Source organism: Bos mutus, chromosome X, assembly GCF_027580195.1.
Source record: "Bos mutus isolate GX-2022 chromosome X, NWIPB_WYAK_1.1, whole genome shotgun sequence".
In the NCBI taxonomy this organism is placed as follows: Eukaryota; Metazoa; Chordata; class Mammalia; order Artiodactyla; family Bovidae; genus Bos; species Bos mutus.
In genome coordinates this window covers 32,692,802-32,715,567 of record NC_091646.1, presented here as the reverse complement: position 1 = coordinate 32,715,567, position 22,766 = coordinate 32,692,802, and the positions used below count along the sequence as shown (strand labels likewise).

At 39.8% G+C, this 22,766-nt stretch overlaps 1 protein-coding gene across 1 annotated transcript in view; it reads left to right on the top strand.

The window, feature by feature from the left end:
* Positions 1–6,613, top strand: part of LOC138986476 (phosphatidylinositol-binding clathrin assembly protein-like) — a 40,136-nt gene extending 33,523 nt beyond the window's left edge. Inside the window, exons 10-11 of the mRNA XM_070366564.1 lie at positions 4,441–4,567; positions 6,605–6,613. Of these exons, the coding sequence (XP_070222665.1) occupies positions 4,441–4,567; positions 6,605–6,613 (136 nt within the window). The remainder of the gene's footprint in view (positions 1–4,440; positions 4,568–6,604) is intronic.
* The last annotated feature ends 16,153 nt before the right edge of the window (positions 6,614–22,766 follow it).

Below are 22,766 nucleotides of genomic sequence, written 5' to 3'. Positions count from 1 at the left end.
CATCAATTTTTCAGTGCTCAGCCTTTTTTATGGTCCAGCTCTCACATCCATACATGACTCCTGGAAAAACCATTGCTTTGACTATATGGACCTTTGTTGGCAAAGTGATGTCTCTGCCTTTTAATATGCTGTCTAGTTCTGGAGGTGATGAAAAAGAGAACTTAATATCAGAGTTAATGGGGCAATGTGAAAGCTGAATAGAAAAAAAATCATCATTGTTAAGAAAGATAAATTAATAAGAACTTAATTTTATCTTAAGAAAAAACATCTAAACTAATAAAAATATATTATGAAGATAAAATTTATAAAGATAAAATCTTAAATTAATAAAATTGCAGGAACAATAAATCCAAAACAAAAATTTAAAGTCCAATAAAATAAGCTCCTCTGATTAAACCGAAAGGAGAATGTATGCAAGGTGAGGAATAAGAGGGCTGACATAACCACAGATGTAGGAGAGATTAAAACAATTATACATCAATAGTTTGTTCAAATGTTTGGTAACAACATATTTGAAAATCTAAAGGAAATTGATGGTTTTCCAAATTAAATATAATGACAGAATTCATCCAAGAAGAAGCAGAAACATGCATAGGCCCATTGTCGCATGAAGTTGAGCTTTATCTATCCTTAAAGAGTTCAGTTCAGTCACTCAGTTGTGTCCGACTCTTTGTGACCCCATAAATTTCAGCACGCCAGGCCTCCCTGTCCATCACCAACTCTCAGAGTTCGCTCAGACTCATGTCCATCGAGTCAGTGATGCCATCCAGCCATCTCATCTTCTGTTGTCCCCTTCTCCTCCTGCCCCCAATCCCTCCCAGCATCAGGGTCTTTTCCAATGAGTCAACCCTTCACATGAGGTGGTCAAAGTATTGGAGTTTCAGCTTTAGCATCAGTCCTTCCAATGAACACCCAGGACTGACCTCCTTTAGGATGGACTGGTTTGGTCTCCTTGCAGTCCTAAGGACTCTTAAGAGTCTTCTCCAACACCACAGTTCAAAAGCATCAATTCTTCGGTGCTCAGCATTCTTCACAGTCCAACTCTCACATCCATACATGACCACCAGAAAAACCATAGCCTTGACTAGATGGACCTTTGTTGGCAAAGTAATGTCTCTGCTTTTTAATATGCTATCTAGGTTGGTCATAACTTTCCTTCCAAGGAGTAAGCATCTTTTAATTTCATGGCTGCAATCACCATCTGCAGTGATTTTGGAGCCCCCCAAAATAAAGTCTGACACTGTTTCCACTCTTTCCCCATCTATTTTCCATGAAGTGATGGGACCAGATGCCATGATCTTCGTTTTCTGAATGTTGAGTTTTAAGCCAACTTTTTCAGTCTCCTCTTTCACTTTCATCAAGAGGCTCTTTAGTTCCTCTTCACTTTCTGCCATAAGGGTGGTGTCATCTGCATATCTGAGGTTATTGATATTTCTCCCAGAAATCTTGATTCCACCTTGTGCTTCTTCCAGCCCAGCATTTCTCATGATGTACTCTGCATATAAGTTAAATAAGCAGGGTGACAATATACAGCCTTGACGTACTCCTTTTCCTATTTGGAACCAGTCTGTTGTTCCATGTCCAGTTCTAACTATTGCTTCCTGACTTGGATATAGGTTTCTCAAGAGGCAGGTCAGGTGGTCTGGTATTCCCATCTCTTGAAGAATTTTCCACAGTTTATTGTGATCCACACAGTCAAAGGCTTTGGCATAGTCAATAGAAATAGATGTTTTTCTGGAACTCTCTTGCTTTTTCCATGATCCAGCGGATGTTGGCAATTTGATCTCTGATTCCTCTGCCTTTTCTAAAACCACCTTGAACATCTGGAAGTTCAAGTTCACGTATTGCTGAAGCCTGGCTTGGAGAAGAGTAAGCGATTTCAATTCCAGGCTATTGAGAAGAGGGACGATCTACAGTACAGTCTAGAAAATGACATAAATTTAATATATTAGTTGCTCAGTCATGTCCAACTCTTTGCAACCCCATGGACTGTAGCCTGCCAGGCTCCTTTGTCCATAGGATTATCCAGGCCAGGATATTGGAGTGGGTTGCCATTTCCTTTGCCAGGGGATTGTCCTGACCCAGGGATTGAACTCAGGCCTACCTGCATTGCAGGTGGATTCTTTACCATCTGAGCCACAAAGGAAGCCTGTAACTTTAATATGAAAGCCCAAAAAGATAGAGCAAAGAATGGAAACTACTGACTAAGCTCACTTATTAATTACAGATATCAGAATTGTACATAAAATATTCACAAATAAAATCCAGGAATATATTTAAAAATTCCACTACCTGTACAGACTGCTTTGAGTGTGCACATGAAATACTCTGTCTGGAATGGTGGTCGTGCAGGGGGTATAATGGAAAGTGGACACCCCTGGGACATATTTTGGAGGTAGCATTGATAATAATTGCTATCAGAGGTGAGGAAATAAGAGGGATCAAGCTCTCAAGGAAATATAAGGGATAGATTCAGACACCCAAAAGTTTAAAAAAAAATGCCTACCAAGAACCTTTGCTGAGAAAGATCCCACAGTTTGTGTTCCAACAAAACAGTGGTTTTCTTAAATTAAGAAAGAGGAACACATGGGTTTCAGGGAGACAGAGAGCCCTACTTAAAGAGGTAGAGGGAATTCCCAGTATAACAATGGAAGTCCATGGGTTGTATTTACTTGTACAGAAGCCAATTTGGAATGGAACAGAAGGATGTAGACAGGTCTCCAGGACAAAAATCAAAATGACATATTATTTGGTGCTAAGATTTGTTTCCTCTGAGCCAGATACTGTTCATCCTAAGTATTTTACACATGACGACTCAGTCTTTCTACTTGGGAAAGTTATTATTTCCACTCGATTATAAGCTCCATGAAAGCAAGTATTTCCATCTGTTTTATATATTTCAGACACTAAGGATGCTGCCTCGCACCTACTAGATATTGAATGGGTATTTGTAGAATGAATGCAATTAATTCACATTTAACATATGCAGAAACTGAGATACACAGATTCTGTAACTTCTCCAACATACATATATGAAATGACTGAAATGGAATTTGAACCCAGGCAGTCTTGCTCTAGAGTTGGGGCCTGTATTGTCAAGATATAGCGGAGTGAGAGGGGAAGACATAGTAGCATAAACATCTTCTTTATGATTATGGAATTAAATACCATAAGGAAAAGAGTGGCTGCTTTTGTGATGACTGGTGTTTTGGTTTTAGGTCTTTTAGCACTATTTGACTTTTTAAACTCTGGATTACTTGGATAAAGACTAAATTTTAATAAATCAAATGATTTATTTGATTTATTTGATTTATTTAAATGATTTATTTAATAAATCAAATACAAAATAAAGATAAGCTTGTAGAGACAAGAAACATGTCTTAGAATTAAAACTAAAGTGTATGCAGAATAGATTATTATATAATTTGGTAGAGGAGTTGAAATAGATGAAGAAAACAGGGATAATAACCTTTACCAGTGATATAGAATATGGGCTTCTAGGCCTGCCACTAATTGACTATAAGACTTTGAGCAAGTTATTTGCCCTCTCTGAGAGTCTTGTCTCCTCATCCATAAAACGAGACTTTATGATACCTACTTCACACAGTTATTATAAAAACTAAATATTTAATATTGTGAAAACACTTATCACAGAGCCTAGTAAGAGTTCATAAGAGTTTGTTTCCTTTTTGCTGTATTTATTCTCTTATTTATACAAAATAGTACACGTGTTACATTATTTATTCTCTTAATAACTCTAATTCTATGAATCATAGTTTATCTTAATTTTACAAATAAAGAAAGAGTTTAAGTTGTTTAGTCAAGGTTGCTGCTGCTTCTAAGTCACTTCAGTCATGTCCGACTCTGTGTGACCCCATAGACGGCAGCCCACCAGGCTCCCCCGTCCCCGGGATTCTCCAGGCAAGAACACTGGAGTGGGTTACACAGCTCCAATACTTCGGCACCTGGTCTTTTCATTGGAAAAGACCCTGATGCTGGGAAAGATTGAGGGCAGGAGGAGAAGGGGATGACAGAGGATGAGATGGCTGGATGGTATCGCTGACTCAATGGACATGAGTTTGAGCAAATTCCAGGAAATAGTGAAGGACAGGGAAGCCTGGGATACGGCAGCCCATGGGGTTGCAAAGAGTTGGACATGACTTAGCTGAAATAAAATTTTAAAAATAAATAAAATAAAGTAAAAACTAAGAAATAAAATAAAAACTAAACTGAAATATGTAGCTTTGTAATGATACCTTAATTTCATGTAGAAAATAGCCACGGTCTTTTATTTTTTTACCTTTTTTACTGGTTCCTTCCTATTAATCTTTTACCTATTGATGAGCATAAGCATTGTCTCAAAGGCTATGTCCTGACTAGATGTTTACACGGTAGACTTGTCATCTCCCAAAGTGAGCTGATTTATCAATTGCCCTTTAGATCTGATGTGAAGTGGCGTCACCCCTCAGAGATGGAAATGACCAGTGAAATGAACTGGCAGTTGAGTAACTGCACCTGCATATCAACCATCTGGGACCCAGTTTCTGTTTCTTCCATCTCCTACATGGTAATGTGTCTGATGTATTATTACCTTCTTTCTTTTTTGATATATACATGTAGCATATACATTTGTATTAGGGAAGTAGGTCAAGCAAGAAATGTCTTCTCTCTCTCTCTTTTTTATTTGCCCATTCTGCATGGCTTTTGGGATCTTATTTCCCTACCCAGGGACCGAACCTGGGCCCTCAGCAGTTAAAGCACTGAATCCTAACCACTGGACTGCCAGGCACTCCTAGAAGTGTTGTCTTTTTCATCAGTTTTTTTTAAAGACTTTATTAAATGACATACATTGACATGAATCAGCCATGAGTGTACATGTGTTCCCCATCCTGAACCCTCCTCCCACCTCCCTCCCCGTCCCATCTATGTATTCTGCTAATATTTGCTGTAGACAGTTTGAGCTCACTCTTCCTCTCTTTGTGGAAGAGTGGATTCCATGATGGGGAGAGAGCTACAGAGTTACCCAGCTTTGCTCCACATTTCTTGAGCATCTATTAGGCATTTAGGCAGCGGGCTGGCAGGTCAAGATATAGGGGCTACAAGGGTAGATAGACATGTCATCAGTTAGAGGCACTGACTATTCCAAGTGGAATGAAGACTTCACAGAGTGTGTGGGCTACTTTGATAAAGAAGCTGAATGTGAGGGAAAAGGAGATGAGGTGGATTGACAGTAACTGGTTGGCAAATGGAAGCTTGGTGGGTTATTCTGGGAACTTGGAGTAGTTTAGCATGGGCATACTGTCATGGATGATGGGTGCAACAAGAGATAAAGCTCAAGCTTAAAGAGTTACTGGATCTTGTAGGAACTTGTATAGAAATTTAGGCTTTATTATATAAGCAGTGGGGAGTCAAAGCTACCACACAGTCCTTTTTACAGTTTTGAAAGATTAGTCTGGGAGGAGAGTGGAAGATGATTAGTAGGGAAATAAGACAGATCAGGGAAGTCAATTAGAAGTCTTTTCAAGTCATCCAGGCCAGAGATTTAGAATGATCTGGTCTAGAATGCTAGAATGTTGGCAGTAGATCTAAAGAAAGAATTTCAAGAAGCTCGATCTGCAGAAATGATTGATAGGAGTTGCTGATAAGTTGAAGGTTGAAATATGGGTCCCCAATAAATTGTCTGCAAATATAAAATTCAAAAAACTCCAGGAAACAAGATTTGTTAAGTTTGCAGCAAATGCTTTTGGTCACAGAACTGTACTTGAACTATAATGAGGCTACAGTCATTGTTTATCTTACTAAGTGTAAATATTCATACGTAAATTTGGCATTTGCATTTTGGTACAAAAATAAATACTAGTGTGTTTCATTACAGGGTGCTATTTCAGTCCCTGTGGGGTATTACTAGCATGCTCTATGTGTAAAACATTCTGAATTCCAAAACACATCTGGCCCCAAGGACTTAAATGATGTGCACCTGCTATTTTTGCACAATTTTGCTTTAAAACTTAATTGCTCCAATGATATAACCAACTGCACATTCACTCTGAGTACATAGTAACTTTGTTCTAATATGCAACAGAGCTGCATTTAGGAATGAGAATTTTGATAGGATTTTGGAAGAAGTAATTTTGAAATGTAGTGAGCAAATATGTGCCTATGCACCTAGGAAGAGTTTAGCAAGAAAGTTTGGGGTTTCAAGGGAAAAAAAATCACAAAATGAAGAAGCAACATAATGTGGGCCAAATTTATGTTCACTAAGCTATTAATAGCTCCTGTGATTCTGATGAAAAATACATAGTCATCATAATCATAGATGTTGCATCATTTTTTCAAAATTTTTGCTGTTTCATTTTAAGAAGTTTGATTATGAATTTGCTTTGGCATGGATTTGCAGGGTGGGGTATTATTTTCAGGTTCATACAACTTGAGTCTTTGGTTTTGTCTTTTGTCAAACTTGGAACATTTCCTGCCATTATTACTGCACTGATTCTTTCCCCTTTCCATGACTCTAATAACACAAATATTAGAGCTTTAGATGTTGTCCCAGCTGGTCCGTGAGGCTCTGTTTGGTTCTTTAAATCTCTCTCTTTCTGTTTTGCAGAATGAGTGATTTGTGTTCATCTATCTAAAGTTTCACTGAATCTTTCCTTTTTCATCTCCCTTCTGATAATTACTCATTCTATTGGGTATTTTTATTCCAGTTAATTATATTTTTCAGTTCTGAAGGTTCTATTTGGCTTTTCTCTGTATCTTCTATTTCTTGGCTGATGCTTTCTATTTTAACTTTTGTTTCAAGTGTTCATGATTACTCATGCAAGCATTTGTGTACTAGCCAACAGCCCCAGAGAGACATTATCTATAAAACTGTAAGCAGGCTTCTTTGCTAACTAAAACTTCTTGGGGTCTGGACGGTTAACATCTGCCTAAGAAGGTGTGCGGTTTTTTGCCCAGATAACCGAGTGGCGGGGGAGGCGATAAGTCGCAGCATTGGCGCCGCTAAACACCTCATCACTTGAGCTGCTCGGACCTGGGAAGAGCACAATACTCAGGCCCAACTGAGTCTGCGCCTCTGAGGACTATCCGAGTGCCTGAACCTGAGCGGCTTGGACCTGGGAGGTACATGCAACCCAGGGCCAGCCTCGGATTGTTCCCGGCGGAACAACCTAGAGCCCGAGCAGTGTGGGCAGGGAGGCTACACGCAGTGAGCGGGGCAGACCCAGTGTGGCTGAGGCACTGCGAGCGCACGCCAGTGTTATTTGCTTGCAGCATCCCCCCCACCCACCCCACAGCGACTGAACAAAGAGAAGAAATACAGTTCCACCCATCAGAACACTGACACAAGCTTCCTAACCAGGAAACCTTGACAAGCCACCTGTACAAACCCACACACAGTGAGGAATAGCCACAATAAAGAGAACTCCACAAACTGCCAGAATACAGAAAGGACACCCCATACTCAGCAATTTAAACAAGATGAAGAGACAGAGGAATAGCCAGCAGATAAAGGAACAGGATAAATGCCCACCAAACCAAACAAAAGAGGAAGAGATAGGGAATCTACCTGATAAAGAATTCCAAATAATGATAGTGAAATTGATCCAAAATCTAGAAATTAAAATGGAATCACAGATAAATAGCTTGGAGACAAGGATTGAGAAGATGCAAGAAAGGTTTAACAAGGACCTAGAAGAAATAAAAAGAGTCAATATACAATGAATAATGCAATAAATGAAATTAAAAACACTCTGGAGGCAAATAAATAGTAGAATAACAGAGGCAGAAGATAGGATTAGTGAATTAGAAGATAGAATGGTAGAAATAAATGAATCAGAGAGAATAAAAGAAAAACGAATTAAAAGAAATGAGGACAATCTCAGAGACCTCCAGGACAATATTAAACGCTACAACATTCAATCATAGGGTTCCAGAAGAAGAAGACAAAAAGAAAGACCATGAGAAAATACTTGAGGAGATAATAGTTGAAAACTTCCTAAACTGGGGAAGGAAATAATCACCCAAGTCCAAGAAACCCAGAGAATCCCAAACAGGATAAACCCAAGGAAAAACACCCCAAGACACATATTACTCAAATTAACAAAGATCAAACACAAAGAACAAATATTAAAAGCAGCAAGGGAAAAACAACAAATAACACACAAGGGAATTCCCATAAGGATAACAGCTGATCTTTCAATAGAAACTCTTCAAGCCAGGAGGGAATGGCAAGACATACTTAAAATGATGAAAGAAAATAACCTACAGCCCAGATTATTGTACCCAGCAAGGATTTCATTCAAGTATGAAGGAGAAATCAAAAGCTTCTCAGATAAGCAAAGCTGAGAGAATTCTGCACCACCAAACCAGCTCTACAACAAATACTAAAGGATATTCTCTAGACAGGAAACACAAAATGGTGTATAAATTGAACCCCAAACAATAAAGTAAATGGCAACGGGATCATACTTATCAGTAATTACCTTAAACGTAAATGGGTTGAATGCCCCAAACCAAAAGACAAAGACTGGCTGAATGGATACAAAAACAAGACCCCTACATATGTTGTCTACAGGAGACCCACCTCAAAACAGGGGACACATACAGACTGAAAGTGAAGGGCTGGAAAAAGATTTTCCATGCAAATAGGGACCAAAAGAAAGCAGGAGTAGCAATACTCATATCAGATAAAATAGACTTTAAAACAAAGGCTGTGAAAAGAGACAAAGAAGGTCACTACATAATGATCAAAGGATCAATCCAAGAAGAAGATATAACAATTATAAATATATATGCACCCAACACGGAGCATCGCAGTATGTAAGACAAATGCTAACAAGTATGAAAGGAGAAATTAACAATAACACAATAATAGTGGGAGACTTTAATACCCCACTCACACCTATGGATAGATCAACTAAACAGAAAATTAATAAGGAAACACAAACTTTAAACGATACAATAGACCAGTTAGACCTAATTGATATCTATAGGACATTTCATCCCAAAACAATGAATTTCACCTTTTTCTCAAGCGCACATGGAACCTTCTCCAGGATAGATCACATCCTGGGCCATAAAAGCTAGCCTTGGTAAATTCAAAAAAATAGAAATCATTCCAAGCATCTTTTCTGACCACAATGCAGTAAGATTAGATCTCAATTACAGGAGAAAAACTATTAAAAATTCCAACATATGGAGGCTGAACAACACGCTGCTGAATAACCAACAAATCACAGAAGAAATCAAAAAGAAATCAAAATTTGCATAGAAACGAATGAAAATGAAAACACAACAACCCAAAACCTGTGGGACACAGTAAAAGCAGTCCTAAGGGGAAAGTTCATAGCAATACAGGCACACCTCAAGAAACAAGAAAAAGTCAAATAAATAACCTAACTCTACACCTCAAACAACTAGAAAAGGAAGAAATGAAGAACCCCAGGGTTAGTAGAAGGAAAGAAATCTTAAAAATTAGAGCAGAAATAAATGCAAAAGAAACAAAAGAGACCATAGCAAAAATCAACAAAGCCAAAAAGCTGGTTCTTTAAAAGGATAAATAAAATTGACAAACCATTAGCCAGACTCATCAAGAAACAAAGGGAGAAAAATCAAATCAATAAAATTAGAAATGACAGTGGAGAGATCACAACAGACAATATAGAAATACAAAGGATCATAAGAGACTATTATCAACAATTATATGCCAATAAAATGGACAACGAGGAAGAAATGGACAAATTCTTAGAAAAGTACAACTTTCCAAAACTCGACCAGGAAGAAATAGAAAACCTTAACAGACCCATCACAAGCATGGAAATTGAAACTGTAATCAAAAATCTTCCAGCAAACAAAAGCCCAGGTCCAGACGGCCACAGCTGAATTCTACCAAAAATTTAGAGAAGAGCTCACACCTATCCTGCTCAAACTCTTCCAGAAAATTGCAGAGGAAGGTAAACTTCCAAACTCATTCTATGAGGCCACCATCACCCTAATACCAAAACCTGACAAAGATGCCACAAAAAAAGAAAACTATAGGCCAATATCACTGATGAACATAGATGCAAAAATCCTAAACAAAATTCTAGCAATCAGAATCCAACCACACATTAAAAAGATCATACACCATGACCAAGTGGGCTTTATCCCAGGGATGCAAGGATTCTTCAATATCCGCAAATCAATCAATGTAATACACCACATTAACAAATTGAAAAACAAAACCATATGATTATCTCAATAGATGCAGAGAAAGCCTTTGACAAAATTCAACACCCATTTATGATAAAAAACTCTCCAGAAAGCAGGAATAGAAGGAACATACCTCAACATAATAAAAGCTATATATGACAAACCCACAGCAAACATTATCCTCAATGGTGAAAAATTGAAAGCATTTCCTCTAAAGTCAGGAACAAAACAAAGGTGCCCACTTTCACCATTACTATTCAACATAGTTTTGGAAGTTTTGGCTACAGCAATCAGAGCAGAAAAAGAAATAAAAGGAATCAAATTGGAAAAGAAGAAGTAAAACTCTCACTATTTGCAGATGACATGATCCTCTACATAGAAAACCCTAAAGACTCCACCAGAAAATTACTAGAACTAATCAATGATTATAGTAAAGTTGCAGGATATAAAATCAACACACAGAAATCCCTTGCATTCCTATACACTAATAATGAGAAAACAGAAAGAGAAATTAAGGAAACAATTCCATTCACCATTGCAACGAAGAGAATAAAATACTTAGGAATATATCTACCTAAAGAAACTAAAGACCTATATATAGAAAACTATAAAACACTGGTGAAAGAAATCAAAGAGGACACTAATAGATGGAGAAATATACCATGTTCATGGATTGGAAGAATCAATGTAGTGAAAATGAGTATACTACCCAAAGCAATTTATAGATTCAATGCAATCCCTATCAAGCTACCAACAGTATTCTTCACAGAGCTAGAACAAATAATTTCACAATTTGTATGGAAATACAAAAACCCTCGAATAGCCAAAGCGATCTTGAGAAAGAAAAATGGAACTGGAGGAATCAACCTACCTGACTTCAGGCTCTACTACAAAGCCACAGTTATCAAGACAGTATGGTACTGGCACACAGACAGAAATATAGATCAATGGAACAAAATAGAAAGCCCAGAGATAAATCCACGCACATATGGACACCTTATCTTTGACAAAGGAGGCAAGAATATACAGTGGATTAAAGACAATCTCTTTAACAAGTGGTGCTGGGAAATCTGGTCAACCACTTGTAAAAAGAATGAAACTAGAACACTTTATAACACCATATACAAAAAATAAACTCAAAATGGATTAAAGATCTCAACATAAGACCAGAAACTATAAAACTCCTAGAGGAGAACATAGGCAAAACACTCTCTGACATACATCACAGCAGGATCCTCTATGACCCACCTCCCAGAATATTGGAAATAAAAGCAAAATAAACAAATGGGACCTAATTAAACTTAAAAGCTTCTGCACATCAAAGGAAACTATTAGCAAGGTGAAAAGACAGCCTTCAGAATGGGAGAAAATAATAGCAAATGAAGCAACCGACAAACAACTAATCTCAAAAATATACAAGCAACTCCTACAGCTCAACTCCAGAAAAATAAATGACCCAATCAAAAAATGGGCCAAAGATCTAAATAGACATTTCTCCAAAGAAGACATACAGATGGCTAACAAACACTTGAAAAGATGTTCAACATCACTCTTTATCAGAGAAATGCAAATCAAAACCACTATGAGGTACCATTTCACACCAGTCAGAATGGCTGCGATCCAAAAGTCTACAAATAATAAATGCTGGAGAGGGTGTGGAGAAAAGGGAACCCTCTTACACTGTTGGTGGGAATGCAAATTAGTACAGCCACTATGGAGAACAGTGTGGAGATTCCTTAAAAAACTGGAAATAGAACTGCCTTATGATCCAGCAATCCCACTGCTGGGCATACACACTGAGGAAACCAGAAGGGAAAGAGACACGTGTACCCCAATGTTCATCGCAGCACTGTTTATAATAGCCAGGACATGGAAGCAACCTAGATGTCCATCAGCAGATGAATGGATAAGAAAGCTGTGGTACATATACACAATGGAGTATTACTCAGCCATTAAAAAGAATACATTTGAATCAGTTCTAATGAGGTGGATGAAACTGGAGACTATTATACAGAGTGAAGTAAGCCAGAAGGAAAAACATAAATACAGTATACTAACGCATGTATATGGAATTTAGAAAGATGGTAACGATAACCCTGTGTACGAGACAGCAAAAGAGACACTGATGTATAGAACAGTCTTATGGACTCTGTGGGAGAGGGTGGGAAGATTTGGGAGAATGTCATTGAAACATGTGAAATGTCATGTATGAAACGAGATGCCAGTCCAGGTTCAGTGCACGATGCTGGATGCTTGGGGCTGGTGCGCTGGGAAGGCCCAGGGGATGGTATGGGGAGGTTGGGAGGAGGAGGGTTCAGGATGGGGAGCATGTGATTTTTTTTAAAAATAAAATTAAAAAAAAAAAAAAAAGTCTTTATCAGATAATTCCATCATCTATGTCATGACTGTTAATGGTTTTTTCCCACGGGAGTTGAGATTCTCATGGTTCTTCATGTGCCAACTAATTTTGGATTTTATCCTGGATTTTTTTAAATTATGTTTTTAATTTATTTTAATTGGAGGCTAATTAATTTACAATATTGTAGTGGTTTTTGCCATACATTGACATGAATCAGCCATGGATGTACATGTATCCTGGATGTTTTGACTGTTAATTTAAAAGACCCTTCTTCTTCTTCTTCTAAGTCGCTTCAGTCTGGCCAAATTATGGAGAATGTTGATATCTGTGCTTTAGCAGACACTTGACCTGGTTCAGTTTAAGCTACACCTTCCAGCCCACTTCTTTGACCTGTGGTCCCAGTGGCAGCTCAGTTTCTATAGCCTTTGCTCTGCTGTTCCTGTCTGTCCTGCATATACTCCATTAAGCAGTCAACCTGGGACCTGGGCTTTGGTCTCTCCAGGGGCTTAGTAATCAAAGTCTTTGGTGTGTTCATTAAGAGCCCATTCACTCACGTACAAGAGTGGGAAGGGGGCTGATGAACCCAGGAGGTCATAACTAGCTTCCCCAAGCTTCTCTATCTTTGTGATTGAAACAAGTTTCCAAGTAGTGGTAGGACAGAGAGAGAATTGAAAAATATTTTCTGTCAGCTGGTTCACGAAGCCACAGCTCCACCTAATGAAGAAGAAAGTTCCTCTCACTCATATATTCGGCTCTTTTTTTTAATTTAATTTAATTTTATTTTTTAAGTTTGGGCTTTCCTAGTGGCTCAGACCACACACGGGTTTGATCCCGGGGTCAGGAAGATCCCTTGGGGAAGGGAAGGGCTACCCACTCCAATATTCTTGCCTAGAGAATCCCATAGACAGAGGAGCCTGGCGGGCTACAGTCCCTGGGGTCCCAAAAAGTGGGACACGACTGAGCAACACTTTCACTTTCATATTGTCACCTTAGTTCTCTTTTGTGTTGTTGGTTTTTCCAATTTTGAACTTTATATAAATGGAATCATACTGTACATATTCTTTTGTGACCTCCTTCTTTCAATCAGTAAGTATTATGCTCAATTCACAGTCGCTCAGTTGTGTCCAACTCTTTGCAACCCCATGGACTGCAGCAGCTAGGCTTCCCTGTCCATCACCAACTCCCAGAGTTTACTCAAATTCATGTCCATTAAGTTGGTGATGCCATCCAACCATCTTATCCTCTGTTGTCCCCTTCTCCTCCTGCCTTCAATCTTTCCCAGCATCAGAGTCTTTTCCAGTATGTCAGTTCTTCGCATCAGGTGGCCAAAGTATTGGAGTTTCTGCTTCAGCATCAGTGCTTCCAATGAATATTCAGGACTGATTTCCTTTAGGATGAACTGATTTCATCTCCTTGCAGTCCAAGGGACTCTGAAGAGTCTTCTCCAACACCACAGTTCAAAAGTGTCAGTTCTTCAGTACCCAGCTTTCTTTATAGTCCAACTCTCACATCCATACATGAATGACTACTGGAAAAACCATAGCTTTGACTGTATGTACCTTTGTCGGCAAAGTAATGTCTCTGCTTTTTAATACGCTGTCTAGGTTGGTCATAGCTTTTCTTCCAAGGAGCTAGTGTCTTTTAATTTCATGGCTGTAGTCACCATCTGCAGTGATTTTGGATCCTAAGAAAATAAAATCTGTCACTGTTTCCATTCTTTCACCATCTATTTGCCATGAAGTGATGGGACCAAAGTTGGAAAACTTAGCAGTGGCCACAGGAATGGAAAAGGTCAGTTTTCATTCCCGTCCAGAAGAAGGGCAATGCCAAGGAATGTTCAAACTACCACACAATTGCACTCATCTCACATGCTAGCAAAGTAATGCTCAAAATTCTCCAAGCCAGTCTTCAACAGTATGTGAACCGTGAACTTCCAAATGTTCAAACTGGATTTAGAAAAGACAGAGGAACAAGAGGCCAAATTGCCAACATCTGTTGGATCATATAAAAAGGAGGAGAATACCAGAAAAAAACATCTACTTCTGCTTTATTGATTATGCCAAAGCCTTTGTGTAGATCACAACAAACTGTGGAAAATTGTTAAAGAGATGGGAATACCAGACCACCTTACCTGCCTCCTGAGAAATCTGTATGCAGCTCAAGAAGCACCAGTTAAAACCAGACATGGAAGAACAGACTGGTTCCAAATTGGGAAAGGAGTACATCAAGGCTGTATATTGTCACCCTGCTTATTTAACATATATGCAGAGTACATCGTGCAAAATGCCAGGCTTGATGAAGCACAGGCTGGAATCAAGATTGCGGGGAGAAATATCAATAACCTCAGATATGCAGAAGACACCACCTTTATAGCAGAAAGTGAAGAGGAACTAAAGAGCCTCTTGATGAAAGTGAAAGAGCAGAGTGAAAAAGTTGGTTTAAAACTCAGTGTTCAAAAAACTAAGATCATGGCATCTGATGCCATCACTTCATGTTAAATAGATGGGGAGACAATGGAACGAGTGACAGTTTTTATTTTCTTGGGATCCAAAATCAATGCAGATGGTGACTGCAGCCTTGAAATTAAAAGACACTTGCTCCTTGGAAGAAAAGCTATGACCAACCTAGATTGCATATTAAAAAGCAGAGACATTACTTTGCCTACAAAGGTCCATCTAGTCAAAGCTATGGTTTTTCCAGTGGTCATGTATGGATGTGAGAGTTGGACTATAAAGAAAGCTGAGTGCCAAAGAATTGATGCTTTTGAACTGTGGTGTTGGAGAAGACTCTTGAGAGTCCCTTAGTCCATCCTAAAGGAAATTAGTCCTGAATATTCACTGGAAGGACTGATGCTGAAGCTGAAACTCCAATACTGATGCGAAGAACTGACTCATTTGAAAAGACACTGATGCTGGGAAAGATTGAAGGCAGGAGGAGAAGGGGACGACAGAGAATGAGATGGTTGGATGGCATCACCAACTCAATGGACATGAGTTTGAGTAAACTCTGGGAGTTGGTGATGGATAGGGAAGCATGGCGTGCTGCAGTCCATGGGGTCGTCAGACATGACTGAGCGACTGAACTGAACTGAATACAAGTAATGGAAACTCTGAAGTCCCTTAGCCCACACAACCTCACAACCAGTTCACTCATGCTTTTACTGTTGGTGTCAGTTTGGAAAAACGTTTAAAATGTAGGAAAGTATAGAGGATAACAAGCATCTATGCTTCAACATTCTAAATTACTAAATATTAACATTTTGTCATAATTTTTCCAGATCATTTTTTAATGAAATTTTACAAATAAGACCAAACTCTCCTTGGCTCATCCCTTTTCCCAATCACCCTCTGCCACTCCAGAGACAATGACTATGGTGAATTTTCTGTATAGCCTTTCAGAACATTTTCATTCTTTTACTAAGGAAAAATATGTAGTACTCTTCTATGTGATTTTAGAAAATTGATTATAATTGGTATTATTTTGTATTTATGTTTTTGAGATCTGTATTTATGTTTTGAGATATTATGTTTTATAGATTGGTATATATTAACTACATATATAAAGGCTCAATGATATTTCACATAGGAATATACTACAATTTAGTGGTATATTTTATACCTTTACTGAAAAATTCCTTAAAAGGGTTCTTAAATATGCTATGTAATTACTTCTTTTCTTTTCATTCTTTTTTTGAAATTTAAATCAAAATTTTTATTGGAATATAGTTGATTTACAATGTTGTGATAGTTTCTGCTCTATAGCAAAGGGAATCTGTTACACATATACATATATCCATTCCTTTTTAGACTGTTTTCCCAGTTAGGTTGTTACATAACACTGAGCACAGTTCCCTATGCTATACAGTAGGTCCTTGTTGGTATCTATTTTAAATACAGCAGTGTGTACACGACCATCCCAAACTCCCTAAGTATCCTTCCCCCTATCCACCCACCCCCCAGCAACCATAAGTTCCTTATCTAAGTCTGTGAGTCTGTTTCTGTTTTGTAAATAAGTCCATTTGTATCATATTTTTAGATCCCACACATAAGTGATCACATATGATATCTGTCTTTCTCTGTCCAACTTATTTTTTAAGTTTTTTTTAAATTGAAATATAGTTGATGTACACTATTATATAAGTTTCAGGTGTACCATATGGTCATTCACCATTTTGAAAGGTGATGCTCTGCAATTATTATAAAATATTGGCTATATACACTGTGGTTTACAATATATGCTTGTAGCTTATGTATATTATACGTAGTAGTTTGTTCCTCTTAATCCTCTACCCCTATCTTGCCCCTCCCCAGGTCCCTCTCCACACTGGTAGCCACTGGTTTGTTCTCTGTATCTGTGAGTCTGCTTCTGTTTTGGTATATTCACTAGTTTGTTGGGTTTTTGCTCTCCTCCTCTCTTGAACCTGTTCCAGTAAGGATTCTGCCTGGCCCCCCTCATTGTCCTTATCTCAGTCACAAGTAACCCCCATATTACCGCATCCCTTCTACTTCATGGCTGTGCGTCATCTTTTCCTTTTTTTTCCTTGGAGATTTTTCTGCAGCCTCTCCAGTGCCAGTATCTGTTGCTTCTTTAGAAACATCAGAGCACTTGATTTGTAAACTAGTGATATTTTATTGTCCTTGAATGCACAAAACGCTGTCAGCATCTGAGCAAAATACTTGAAATTCTAGTTCCATGTTTATCTCCAGGGTCTGCCACGACTCAGCTGGCATCTTCTCATGTTTAAGGATGGAGGCATTTTCTCTTTTTTTTCATATCTGACATTTAGCATTTTCAGTGGACATCCTTTAAATGTAATATTTCCTCTAGAGCAGTTGTTTGTCCTCTTGGTACTATTGTTTTCAGTTTAGTTCAATCGCTTAGTTATGTCCGACTCTTTGCGACCCCATGAACTGCAGCACGCCAGGCCTCCCTGTCCATCACCAACTCCTGGAGTTTACTCAAACTTAAGTCCATCAAGTTGGTGATGCCATCCAACCATCTCATCCTCTGTCGTCCCCTTCTCCTCCTGCCTTCAATCTTTCCCAGCATCAGGGTCTTTTCAAATGAGTCAGTTCTACGTGTCAGGTGGCCAAAGTATTGGAGTTTCAGCTTCATCAGTCCTTCCAATGAACATTCAGGAATTATTTCCTTTAGGATGGGCTGGTTGGATCTCCTCATAGTCCAAGGGATTCTCAAGAGTCTTCTCCAGCACCACGGAGTAATAAAATAGTAATTAAGTTTTTCCTTTGTTTTCTCTTCCATTTGAATTCATAGGTTCCAACTCCAGTGAGACTCCCTTCTGTGATGGCACCTCAATCCATGAGTTACACCCAACCAGGCTTAAGGACCAGCAAGGCTTGTGCTGCACCCACAAGAAATAACGTATGTTTGAACTGTTGTTGTTTTGGCCCTTGGTAGACATGTGCAGGGGCTTCCCAGGTGGTGCCAGTGGTAAAGAATCCGCTTGCCAGTGCAGGAGACATAAGAGACATGGGTTTGACCCCTGGGTTGGGAAGATCCCTTGAAGGAGGGAATGGCTACCCACTCCAGTATTCTTGCCTGGAGAATTCCATGGACAGAGGAGCCTGGCAGGCTACAGTCCATAATAAAGTCGCAAAGAGTCAGACACGACTGAAGCGACTTAGCATGCATGCAGACATGTGCAGTCACTGGAGGCAAGACCAGTGTTAGAACAGAGTTTTGCAGTCTTCTGTGTACTGTTGTTTCTTCATAGAAGAAAAAGGAATTGTCACATTTTCAGCCTTCAATTTCAGCACAACAGTTTCAGCATTCTAACATTTTATTTTTTGCATTCTAACATTTTAAAAAGACAAAACTGTAAAAACCCAATCCTCTACAAAGTTGTGTGGTGAAACCTCAACCAAGTTCCGATATGTAGTCAGCAAACCTTTTATTCATTCATTCAACAGACACAACTGAGAGCAGTGCTGAAGAGGTGGGTAGCTCAGTATGAAGGTTTTAGGCACCTGAGTTGCATGCTCAGACTTAAGAATGGGTAGCCAGTCAAGGGAGTGGGAAAGGGATCTTCCAGACAAGCATATAAACAGATAGGAAAGCCAAAGCACCATGGGAGATCACAGGAGGGAACAATTAATTCAGGGATAAAAGGTTTCAGAGCCTGCGTGCGTGGCATCACTTATAAAATGTTAAGCAGAACTGCGACTAGTGGAGGTATGCATGATAGAAGTTTGACATTAGACATAGAGAAAACAGCTTGAGCACAGAAGTGGAAGCAGGCAGTGGTAACATGGATGAGGTATAGCTAACCTCAGAAGCAAAAGGGAGAGTGTCATGATCCAGGTGTTCATTGCCTCTGATTATTGTTCTCTAGAAATCTTTACAGGGTTTCTACCTTCAGTCTTCAGACCATGCCCTGGGAGTCCCCTGGTTCCTGAAGGTTTTAAGAGGCCTGATAAAGCTTCAAGCATCAGATAGTGAGCAGACTGACCTCTGAGTTTTATGTAATAATATTTGTAGTTTATTTTATAACCACAAGGAAAAGTATGTGGGAACAATGAAAGATTTATATATCTGTCTGTCTTTAATAGATAAAATCCATGTTGAAGTACCAAAGTGAAAATGATTCCGAATCAGAGGTCAAAACAAATGATGATCTTTCTGCAGCCTGAACTGAATCACCAACAGCTTCCAAGTCAATAAACATTCATTTGGACATTCAATACCCTTGGGATTCTTCAATTCAGTGTTTTTGAAGTGATGCACTCTCTTGTTTTAATAGTTATCCTGGAAACTTTACCTGTAAAATTATAAAAAAAAAAAAAACCCTAAAGTTAATATCTTAATCTCTTCTATTAAATAACACAAAGACCTTAGAATACTTTTAAACTACAAGGGCATTCCCTCCCAACTTATGGTCATATGATGGTGGCCCAATATATTAGCCCTGTCCCAAATTTAAGGTGTTAGAGAGAAACGTTTTTGTTTACACTTGGAAATGTGTTCACAAATTCTTTTTTCACCATCCCTTCTTGCATTGGAACCATTTCCCTCTTCTTGAAGTACATGTTTTAGAAGTTTATTTAGTGTAGTTATACTGATGATAGACTCAGTTGTTATTGGAAAATGTAGTGCTTCGTACTCATTATTTTAAACTAAATTTTAAATTGATACATACATACAAAATCATTCTTGTTTGAATCTTTTTGTGGACAAATGTGGATCTATCTCTTGGGTAAATACCTAGGAGTAGAATGACAGGGTCATCAGGTAGGTGTTTATCTAAAATTAAAACTGCCAGGACTTCCCTGGTGGTCCAGTGGTTAAGAATCTGCCTGCCAATAACAGGGGACGTGGGTTCAATCCCTGGTCAGGGAGCTCAAATCCCACAAGACACAAGGCAACTAATCCCATTCACCATAACTACAGATGCCCACATGCCACAACTAGAGAAGCCTGCACACCACAATGAAGACCCTGCATGGCCAAAAAATTAAATTAAAACTGCCAAAAGTTGTTCAAAATTACTGTACCACTTTATCCCACCAGCAGTCTATGAGAATTCTATTGCTTTGAATTCTGGCCAAAAATGACTGCTGTTAGTATTTTAAATTTTGGCCATGCTGGTGGGTTTGTAAGTAATATTTCACAGTGGTTTAATTTACCCTTCCCCGATGACTAAGCAACGTTTCATATACTTACTGGCCATTCCACCATCTCTTTTACTGTGTGAAGCATCCAACTGTTTTTCCCATTTTAATGTTTTCCTTTGAGTTTCCCCCTCTCCTTTGGTTGCACCACATGGTTTGCAGTATCCTAGTTTCCCAACCAGGGATCGAACCTGTGCTCCCTGCAGTGGAAGTGGAGAGTCCTAATCACTGGACAGCAAGGGAATTTGTAGCTTTTATGTTTAGATCTATGATCCATCTAAACTACATTTTTGAGCTTGGTGACAGGGGTAGAGGTTAACTTTTTTCTATATAATTATCCAGTTGTTCTTGAAACATTTGGGGAAAACAAATTCGTTTCACCTTGCATTGTCTTGGAACATTTCTCAAAAGCCAACTGACGACATATTTATGGGTTTGTGTTACCTTTTGTTTTGTTCCATTGATCCAAAGATCTGTCCTTAGTCCAATAACACCCTGTCTTGATTATCACAGTTTCCTGTAGGTCTCAAAATCAGGCAGTATTAGTCTTCTAGGTTTATGCATATTTTTCAAGATTGGTTCAGGTATTCAGGTGTTCTTTGAATTACATAAAACATTCCAGTCAACTGATCAATTTCTATGAAAAAGAAAAGGCCTCAGAGAACATGCTGCTTAGGACTACATTGACTCTGTAGTTCAATTTGGAGAAAACAGACATATAGACATCCTAACTATATCTGTCCCTCCCAATCATGAACATGCTGGAGCTCTCAGGCATTCTTTAACTTCTGTCTTCTGATTTGAGGTTTTGAACAGTTACTAGCACTTTTCAGTACATAAATAAAGACTACTACCAAGTATTTTATGTTTTTTAATTCTACCATAATGGTATTCTTTAATTTCATTTTCTAAGTTTTGTCACTACTATATAAAGGCTCTCACTCTCATCCACCACCACCCGTGTTCCAAGGCCTCAAGCCTTGCCACTGTCTCGAGTCCTCAGCCCCTTCACAGTTGAGTCTTACTGCCCTGCCCACTTTCTCCATTCCTGGGATACCAGCCATCCCCCCACCCCTCCAACCCCTCCCTTCTTCCCAGTCCTCTAGCCCTTACCCCACCTCTAGTAGCGCCCTCTTTCCCATCCTCCAAACTTTCCGGCAAACTCTGTCCTTCACCACTCAGTCCAGCTCAAAGCCCTGCCCACTTAGCGGCTGAACAACAACAATTGCCTCCCTCTTTCCACTTCTTCATCCTGGCCAAGTTCCCTCACTACTGTAGTCCTACTGTATGCCAACTACTTATTAGGTATTTTGCGCGAAAAGTGAAAGTGTTAGTTGCTCAGTCGTGCCTGCCTCTTTGCAACCCCATGGACTGTAGCCCGTAGCCCGCTGGGCTCCTCCGTCCATGGGATTTTCCAGCCAAGAATGCTGGAGGGGGTTGCCATTTCCTTCTCCAGGGGATGTTCCTGACGGAGGGATCCAATCTATGCATTGCAGGCAGACTCTTTACGATCTGAACCAGCACGAAAACCCAGGTAGTCTATATACATAATCTCATTTAATCTTTACAACAGCCTTGTTGGTACCCATTGTCATTTTAATTTTTAAATAACTCAGATAGTGTCTTCACCTGTGCTCCTTTCCTACCCCGTGCAGGCAAGATAGAGACGTCCGTGTTTCTTGGTTGTGGTTTGGTCACTAGGTCACGTCTGACTCTGTGACCCCATGGGCTGTAGCCCACCAGGCTCCTCTGTCCATGGGATTTCCCAGGCAAGCATACTGGAGTGGGTTGCCCTTTCCTTCTCCAGGGGATCTTCCTGACCCAGGGATCGAACCTATGTCTCCTGCATCTCCTGCATTGGCAGGTGGATTCTTTACCCACTTAGCCACCAGGGAAGCCCGAGGCAGGAACCAACACGGTGCTTCGATGTCAGAAAACGGGTGTAGTGGTGGATGAGCTTGGGGATTCCTTGGGTCTAGAAACATCGGGAAAGTTCTTAGGATTTTGTATTAATATGTACAGTGTGAAGTTTGGAAAACGTTTGAGCTGGTGGTGAGAGTCTGACCAAAGGTGGCTTTCAGTAAATTGTGATGCAACGGGCGGGGTATTTATTGGAATCAAGCCACTAGGTCCCCTCGGAAGCAGGCTCAAAACAAGCACCCTTCAGGGGCCAAAAAGCTCGCGAGGATCGTGGGCCCAGAATGTCACCGAGGCCCAAGTCCCGTGGTGGCGTCTAGGTCTCGTGTCTGCTTGAGTTCGAGAAGGGATCGGGTAGCTTCGAAGGTTCTGGAGAGGCCTGTTCCAGGCTGGTAGTCCGTTCCGGCTTCTTCGGTGATTGTCAGCATCCTCCAGCCCGCCGCCCCACCCACAAAACCCCCGGAATCCCTTTTCCCAGGACTCGGTATTGGTCCTTCCCGCAGAGCCAGCCTCGCCTCCGCGGCCCTTCCACGCCTGTCACTCACCCGCGCAGCCAATTAGAACCCACAGATCGAGCGACCCTGCCGAGCGGGGACGGGGCGGGTATTTCCTGTAAGCCAACGAACGCACAGACTACCAGGCCAGGGGGCGGGCCCGCGGCTGTGACCTGAGCC